The sequence below is a fragment of the Temnothorax curvispinosus genome, unplaced genomic scaffold (assembly GCF_003070985.1).
Source record: "Temnothorax curvispinosus isolate PA1 unplaced genomic scaffold, ASM307098v1 QBEX01015632.1, whole genome shotgun sequence".
In the NCBI taxonomy this organism is placed as follows: domain Eukaryota; kingdom Metazoa; phylum Arthropoda; class Insecta; order Hymenoptera; family Formicidae; genus Temnothorax; species Temnothorax curvispinosus.
In genome coordinates this window covers 1-9,029 of record NW_020225412.1, presented here as the reverse complement: position 1 = coordinate 9,029, position 9,029 = coordinate 1, and the positions used below count along the sequence as shown (strand labels likewise).

Genomic DNA, 9,029 nt, shown 5'->3' with positions numbered 1-9,029 from the left:
AGAAGTAATTTATATATAAATTATATATAAAAGTGGGATGGTTTTTTTTAGAATGATTATCTTCGAGATTCAGGTCTAAATACTTTGCTCCATTTTGTTCAAGAAATATTACAAGATATTATCTTCAAAATCCAGATCAATGTTCATTTCTACCAACGCGGATTAACTTTAATCTCGATTTAACTTAATTTTTATCTTTTTCTAATTGTTACAACTACAAAAAGATAAAAAGTAAATTAAACCGAAATTAAGTTAATCCGCATTGGGAGAAATAAACGTAAATATCTCGAATAAAATAAAAAATTAAGCGACCCGACTGGCTATAATTTAATATGCAACATTAAACATCATTCGTCGCTAGACGTTGTATCCTAACTACATCGTGCGAACGCCAAGAAGTTTAGTGCGTCAAAGAAATGAAAATGTAAAATTGTAAAAATTGTAAAAATGTAAAGAAAATTAAACTGTACATCTTCTCCACTATATACAATACATATAACGATCATTATGACTTTGACCATGACACGGATATAGTGAAGAAGATGTTCAGTTTAATTTTCTTTACATTTTTATAATTTTTACAATTTTACATTTTCATTTCTTTCACGCACTAAACATCTTGGCGTTCGCACGATGTAGTCAGGATATAACGTCCGGCGACGCATGATGTTTAATGTTGCGGAATTAAATTATAATATCTCACTTGAGAAGAGGACCAGATTATGGTTGAAACGTCGTGAGTATTAATAAATGAGAATTGGCCAGTCGGGTCGCTTAATTTTTGCTTTGATTTTATTTTTAATTATTTACTGGCGAAGAAACGGTTATCATTGTTTTTATAAATATCTTGCTCTATTTCGTTCAAGAAATTCACAAGATTGTCTTTAAAAGATAATTTGATTGCAGATAAAATGTAGTACAGAATATTTTGATAGCCTACCCGAATGTCCACCAAATGTCAAAGCACATCACGTTTAACCAGAAGAAGCTTGCCAAAAACGAGAAGTGAATGATGAAGGCTGAAACAGAATAAACAACTATTAATCACACATTATGGTATCGATAAAGGCTTATGTTCGCCCGTGAAGAAACAGGTTTACTCTGCCTTTCTGCATCAGGAATTTATTTAGTCGAAAACGGTAAACCTTGACGATGATATGCGCTACATTGAATTAAACATTGCGATTTAAATATTATGTCAGAATCACGTAAAATCTTCCGCAAAAAGAAAAGAGAAAAAATATATTTATCTAAATAAAGTTCCAAGTTGATTGCATATCAAAAAATAAATTTTACCCGCTTTTTATTTGATTGTATTTTTCCCAAAGTTTTAAAAAATTTTTACATTCAAATTATCAGGGGAGAGAGAAATCATGTATTATATGCTGTATTATATGTGTTCACTGTATTATTATATGCTGTACCCAATATGATGCAGGCGGCATCCGATAATGATGTCTGTGGGATTTGCTGTATTACCGCGAGGGACATGTACGCGACGAACAACGAGCCGACGTATCCGCGTAGCGTGTAGCCGTGCATGTTCTGAAGCTCCGGCAGTATGGAGTACACCACGAATGTCGTCAGTAGAAACGGCAAGGATATTATCAGACCCACATGATAGCCATCCGGGACCGGTTCCGAGGAATCGGAGGGATCAAAGCAAACAGCTATCTCGTACTTATCCCGTTGGAAGACGATGAGGCAGTATAAATCGATATCGACCTCTTTGATACGCGGTCGATACAGAGAGCCATTGAGGAGGAACATAAACGCGTCATTTGGTTCCTCGTCAGGATCAAGTACATAGCGTCCGACTTTCGGACACGGATCGTGGACGGTCAGCTGAAAGATTTGGTCCACCTCGCCGATCGGTCCTCTCTCAAGCGACTCGTTCGTCGCCTGCTCGTACACACCCGGAAAGGAATAATGCCCAACGTTCTCAGTAACGCATTGTTCCATGATCATGCGAACGCCGAGGGGGCAGCAGAGCGGAATGCAGATACTGTTCTCGCACATCTCGTACGGAACGACGTTTCTTTTATTATCATCCTGAGAGAACTTTCCAAGGTGCTGGTACAACGTTAAGTTGCTTCTGTCTTCGATCAGGTCTTGCATCAGGTTTCCACTGGGTTCGTGTGCTGTCGAGTTGATCTTGTCATCTGTAGAATTCGTACGAAGCTCCATCGACGTTTGATCGCCGCCCCCGCGATCCTTCGTGGAATGTGCGTGAAATTCATACCGCACCGAGTCATCATCCTCGTGGATACTCGTGGAGTTAAGACGGAGCTCGTACTGCACGCCGTCGTTACTCCTGGTGGAATTTTCACGAGCGTTATAACGCATAGTTTCCGCATCGCCGCTACGATTTGTCGTGGTAACATTAATATGAATCTGATATCGCACTGTGGAATTATTCCGTTCGTTGTCGCTCGTCGTCGTCGTGGAATTTTCCAGCGGCTCGGAGGAGGAAGCGATGAACAGAAGCGTGCAGCAGCAAAGCGCGAGATTTCGTCGACGCATCGTCGACCTGTGGACACGTCGAAATTCACTGACAACCGTCTTGGTTTTCTCTTCGTGCTATCGTAGTCAGATGTGTCCAGCGACCGCAACGATATCGCAAACTACGGAAACGAGAAGGAGACGCGTGATGATATCGTTGGCCGCGACAGCGACGTTTTTGTCCGAAGGACGAACCTGTTTCGCAGCAAACATACAAGTGCATGCCAGGAAGGAAAAAACGATGAAAAAGGAGGTACCTCGTTAAAGCAGGTCCTCTTTTCGGCCGGGGATGTGGGTGAACAGGACAACGGGGGCGGACCCCCTTTAGAGATGACATTTTATAGTTTGATTTCCGGAGCGTATGGTTTGGAGAGCGACGTGAACTCTCGTTTGCATTTATTTGTTTATAAGGGCTTTTAGTACTTTCTCAGGTCTAAGACGCACGAGCTTCCGGTTCGCCTCGCAGCAGCCGAGGTGAATATCACGATTGGTGTTTGAGAAAACTTTAGTTTACACTCCACCTTTCAACGTGTAGTCTGATTTAGAAAAGAATCTCTAAAAATCTAAGGGTGATCTTTGAACTTGACGTAAATTGACTATGGCTGGGTTCGTCTTGATGCTTTCAGCCGTAAGCCTCATTCTATTTTCGTTGCACTGAAAGCGTTAAGGCAAACCCAGCCATTATATCATATAAATTTCGAATTTTGAAAAGTCCTATATTAAATTAATGCAATACCTATTTTCTATGTTAGTCAAATGAAAAAAAGCAAGCAGCTACATTAAGTATAAGGCAAACGTATGAAACAAGCATAGAAGCAAGATAAAAAGAACACAATTTTTAGTACATGTAATTAGTTATACGACATATTCGTTCCTCATGCATTACTGCAGCAGAATGCTGACTTTCTCATCCGTTGAATAACACTATAAAACAATTCATATAATGTTAAACGTTAAACTGTAAATGTGACGTTATAATAATAATTTCTTTAAATGTCAATTTTGATATTTGCAGGAAAAGTAAGAGAGACATGAGATCATTTAGAAAGTTGCCACGCACTCGCGTTAAAAGCCTAGATCTCTCATTAAATCGCACGATTTCTAAAACCACGTTCCATCCGGTCTGACGCGGTCTCTAGAAGATATGCTATGCTTAATGCATATGATATACCATACAAATATATACATATAAACAATTCACAAAGGAATTATGACGATTCGGGAATCGATAACAGCGATGTCGATGCAATCAGCGATTAATTCCGCCGCCGCGATAACATATAAATCCATCTCAAGTTAGCATTAATTCTTCTTTGCGCAGTAACATGAGTTAATAGAAGTCGCATCATTCTGTAGATATACCGAATGTGATGCAGATGCCGTTTGGGATTTGTTCCTGCGGCGTCAGCTGCAGCACCCCCAGCATGCTGTACGCCAACGCTAGGCAGCCGACGTATCCGCGCAACGTCAGGCCGTGCAGATTCCTCAGGTCGGGCAGCAACCAGTAGACAACATACGTGGCGACCAGGAACGGGACGGACGCGAGCATCCCGTAGGAATATATGACCCCGCCGTTGTTCTCGTCCTCGATCGTATACTCGTCCTCGCAGTAGAACACCAGGTATTCCGGGTACTCGTAACTCCTCACCCGCGCCAAGCAGTACTGGTGATAGTCGAGGAGACGATCTTCCGACACCTCGGTCAGGGGTCGCAATACGGAGCCGTTGGACAGCAGGTACCATTCGTCGTCCTGGTACGCGTGCGGATTCAATGAATACCGTTTCGCGCCGGCACACGGATTCCATGTTACAAAATCAAAATATTCGTCGCTCGCAGTGACGTTCGTCGGCATAAGATCCGTCTCGTAGATCGCCGGCAGCCGCACCGCTTCCGTCCCGTTCATGGTGGCCTCCACGCAGTCGTCCCCCTTGAGAAAAGTGCCGACGCGACAGCATAGCGACACGCGGGGCTTCCCGGAGCCGTCACCATCGATGCCGGTCGTCTTCTAGGAGTAGAGAGCCAGAGGGAACGGAGACAAATACTTAATTGTTAAAACCCACGATCGGACGTAAGCGGAGAGGAACCAAATGCTATGGATCTTCAAATTTCCGGTTATATCATATTACGTAGTTTGAGTATATCACATTACATAGTGAATTATACGTAACAGGATTAAATATTAATACCCTCTTTTTCCTTGCCGCACCCTATTGTCAGAAAATTATTTTATTTTTAGGTCCACGCTATTGCGCGGAATTTTTCTGATGACCGATACGTTAGTCAGCATTTTGATGTTGGCTCCTTTCCGCGTGTTACATCCAATTATAGTTAATACAGAAAATTGAGTCCGGTCACTTATATGAATTAAGTCGATCACAAATGGACAAACTGCTTCAATTCATTTAGCTGGTTAATTTACGTAATTTCTGTGTTCCATAAATCTACAATTGTTCTACATAATTTCATTGTATCTAGATGTAGCTACATTTAATCAAGAATTAATTCTCAAGACGCGCAACACACACAAATTTTCCCAAAAGTCTTGTTTAATTATAAACACGCAAACATAGTTAGTGAGTCGTTTCTGATGTTATTATTATCATATTCACGAATGCTATTACGCGAGAATTCGCTATTAAGTCATCACCACGAAATAATCGCTTTGGGCATTAAATATCATTAAGTAAGCATATTATAATACGCATAATAGCAAAGCGACACGAATTCCATCGACAAATTCCAAGTATAGGTACAGTAACGTAGTGTGTGCAATCGAACTTGGAATTATCTCTACCTCCAGATAAACATGAGGGACGATAAAATTTTCCTTCCATGAATCCTCTGGCTCTTCCTCTGCCTGATCGCTTTCGAGAGCGGCAGCCGCGATCAAGATCGCGAGAAACACCGCGAACGGGGCTGTTCTCAGATGCCGTTTCATTATGTACTAATTAAACTTTAACGAGGCTGCTGCTCGAAACGGCAACTCGAAACGGAGCGAATTATCGCCACCTCTCAGCGTTATCGCCGTGCGGAAGCTTACTCACGAAAGTGCCACAAGAAATAGCGGAAGAGAGAAAAAGAGAGAGACAAGAAACACGATGACTCTTTGAAGAAGTATATGGCACAAGCCTTTCCCCCTCTCTCTCTCCCTCTCTCTATGCCCCATGAAATAATAAAAACAGCCAATCTCTCATTATTCGTTAATCTCACTACGTCTCGTTGGTGTTTTGTGCGTGTACTGCTGAACCAATAGAGTGAAAGTGATAAAGAAGGGTGCGAACTTTTTAATCAGCGTGTAGTTTGACAGATATTGTGTGGATATAACAGCATCCATGGTCACTTGTGATGTAGTTATTTACAAAAAGCGTGCTATTCACAGATATGTAAATGATAAACGATTACATAAGTAGATATCTTACAAATACAAGATATGTTACAATTTCTAATTATTTCAGATATTATTTATCTGATGAGATGTAAATGATAAACGATTACGTAAGTAGATATGTTACAAATACAAGATATGTTACAATTTCTAATTATTTCGGATATTATTTTGTAATTGTTATTCAAATATTATTTTATAATTGTTTTAGACATTGTTTAGGATATTATCTGTATCGATAATAATCTACAATCACATTCCATATAAATATATAATAAAATTTTATCCTTTTAGTCATCGCTTCTTGGTTTTAAGCAAGGATTAATAAAACGTTAGCTGACGACTAAAATATACAAACACAGGTGAATTTGCATCTAAATTGTAATTGTAACTCTCATGAAATGTACACCACTTAAACACACAAATGTGTAAATAATCAAGCATCTATATACAACGAAATATTTGTACAGTAAATATTTAACAATATTGAAGCTGATATGTACAGTATGGGACATATGGGCACTCAATCATCTGGTGTGTTTTATGGAATAAGCAATCTGTCTACGTAAAAAATATTTTTACCTGCTATGCAATGTTGCAAAAAATATTCTATTATACTATATAAATACTATTCTGATAATTTGTTGATCAATGACTCCAGCGATCCGGCTGTTCAAAAAGGAACGTATACGTTCAAATACGTCAGAGTAAAACAAGATTTACGTCAGTACCGAGCTATCGACGTATATGATAATAATTAAGTGTTTATCGGAGAAAACGGAATAAACGCGAGAGGAGGCAAAGAGCTCTTGCACGATTCTCTCCTTTCTTTCATCTCAAGCGAATCGTCGAAACGAATGAAAAATCCACCCGCGGTTCAAATATAGCACTGTTATCACTAACGATTACGATTGACTTTTCAGTTATCTCGTTGAATTCGATAAAGCCTAGCACTGTGTTCGGTTTCACCGCGACTTTTCCATGATGACGGACGAGGGAAGAGCGCGCGAGAAACGCATGCACTCGCGCGAGCAACGGGACGAGACTACCAGACAACGAGCCGGCGGCGGCTTTAGAAAAGCAGGAGGCTACCTGCTGCGAAGCCGCGGTATACAGGGCGGTTCGAGAGAAAAAAGAGATGTTCATTGACAAACTTCTCCGGTCTACGGGATGGTAGCTTGACCAATCCAGCGGCGACGTAAATTTAGACACTTGGCTGTTTAGATATTTAGTGCTCCAGTGGAGAGAAGCATTACAGTTTCGGGAGGACTACGGAAACTGAGAATAGATCTACGGACGATCGGACAACGAGCGAGCAACAGAAATTTCAAGTTGCACCAGGTGTTACTTATTTGTATACGGTCGAAAGATTTATCTCAAAAAGCTATTAATCCATAGTACGGCCGGAAAAGACGGTGGGAAGGATAGGAAAAGTCTCTCGCTGGTTCTCTCGCCAGCTCGATCCATCCTCGAACTTATCGTATTATCGAGGCTACAAAAAAGAAAAAATAAATTATTGAAAAATTGAGATAATGCAATTATATTATATTTTACCGTTATCCGCATATACTTTTATCCCACCCTATAAGCGATGGTGCTTAACCAGGAGGTATACAACGAAACGCTACGCTACGCAAAAACCGGTTTGTCCTCGCGTCGCCCGTATCTCCCATCACACTCATTGGGGGAATCATTAACATTTGTTTTACGGGAAATCGAAGATAGCGATGGCTCGAGAGGCGCCGACTTTCCTCGTTGAAAGGACTTTCTTGATCTCGCTTTCCGCGAATTAACGCGAAACGAATACCAAGGATTAAATTGTAACAGGAAGCGTATATAGTATACACAGTTCTTGCATCATTACTAATCACAGAGATATTGGAGTCACGCGTGCAGAAAAAAAAAAGCATGATTCATACGTACACCTATTTACGATGTGCTCCATATTAATGGGTGGAATAGATAGTGATAACGTATATTTCACAGATAGTGATAACGCACGTACATGTGCGTTTAGTTATAATCCAGTTATAGAGTAATCAATCCTTATGGAGCCATGTTGTGAATCTGTGATTGTTATTTTCATGAATATTAAAAAAAAAAGAAATTTATTATAAATGTCTCCTTCTTTCATGGATTAAGTTTTGTTAGAGAGAGAAAATCGGAAACTCTCTTATATCTAGAAGATCTATAATTTTTATTTATCCAGAGTAATTATATTATACTTATTATTTTTATTTATTCAATATTTATTTCTTATTTTAATTTTTTTTCTCTGCGATTGTTCTATCGAACAATCGCAGAGAACAATGCATTATGAATTATCAATCCAACTAGTGATTAAGCGCACAACTTCGCGACTATAAGTATAAGTTCATGATTAATCTTCTTCAGTCATCAACCGATAATTTTATTCGTGATAGACTATTTTTAAAAGAAGAAAGATGCGTGAGCATAAATTAAAATCTAAATATAAAAAATTAAAATATGAATATAAGAGATTTTAATGATGTCTCATTTGTGTAGAAAAAACTTTTACCTAAATATATGGGATATTAATATCAAATAAATCATATTCTCGTCTCGCTTGAAATAATTCAACAATTTTTAAAAGGAACTGTAGACTCGCAACGTTAGTTATTAGAAACTAGAAATACCAGAGTGCTGCATGCAGAGTAATAATCGTTACATTATGGTAATTATCTAATTATTTAATTAACGTATAACGTCATCCGCTCTGTCCGGATTCGTGTAGATGATCTCTCGAGATAATATTCCCAAGATTATCATTCTGCATAGAAAATAAAGTGTAAGGAAAATAAGCGCAAAACGAGGTAGATTTGTTTCGGACATTAAAATATATTGCCTTGCTGCGAGAGGTCAATTATTTTACCGCACGTAAACGAGGCGCGGTTATTAAATCTCTCCCACGTTACATACGGTATTAAAAGTAATAACGCCGCAAGATAATTATCTTTCAACCCTACCAAAATTGCATCAAGTTTCCGATCGCGATAACGAATCGAAATATATCCGCGGCTGAAATTGGGACGGTGTTGACCGTCGGCAATTAGCAGATACTTAAGAGGAGGCCGCTTACCTGTGGTGAAGCACAGCCCGCGTATCGGAGACATGTAAATGT

At 39.5% G+C, this 9,029-nt stretch overlaps 1 protein-coding gene across 10 annotated transcripts; it reads right to left on the bottom strand.

Moving 5' to 3' along the window:
- Window positions 1–658: 658 nt before the first annotated feature.
- LOC112465896 (G-protein coupled receptor Mth2-like) lies at window positions 659–7,383 on the bottom strand. Of its 10 annotated transcripts, XM_025033677.1 has the most exons (4): window positions 6,470–7,383; window positions 5,297–5,537; window positions 3,865–4,507; window positions 659–1,019 (listed from the first exon to the last, which is right to left on the bottom strand). In XM_025033677.1, the coding sequence occupies exons 2-4, from the start codon at window positions 5,438–5,440 to the stop codon at window positions 937–939; spliced, it is 870 nt and encodes a 289-aa protein (XP_024889445.1). In that variant the 5' UTR covers window positions 5,441–5,537; window positions 6,470–7,383; the 3' UTR covers window positions 659–936. The 10 variants fall into 10 exon arrangements, with proteins under 10 accessions (XP_024889445.1, XP_024889444.1, XP_024889447.1 ...); XM_025033676.1 differs by having other exon boundaries at window positions 5,297–7,383; XM_025033679.1 differs by lacking the exon at window positions 5,297–5,537.
- Between the last annotated feature and the right edge of the window lie 1,646 nt (window positions 7,384–9,029).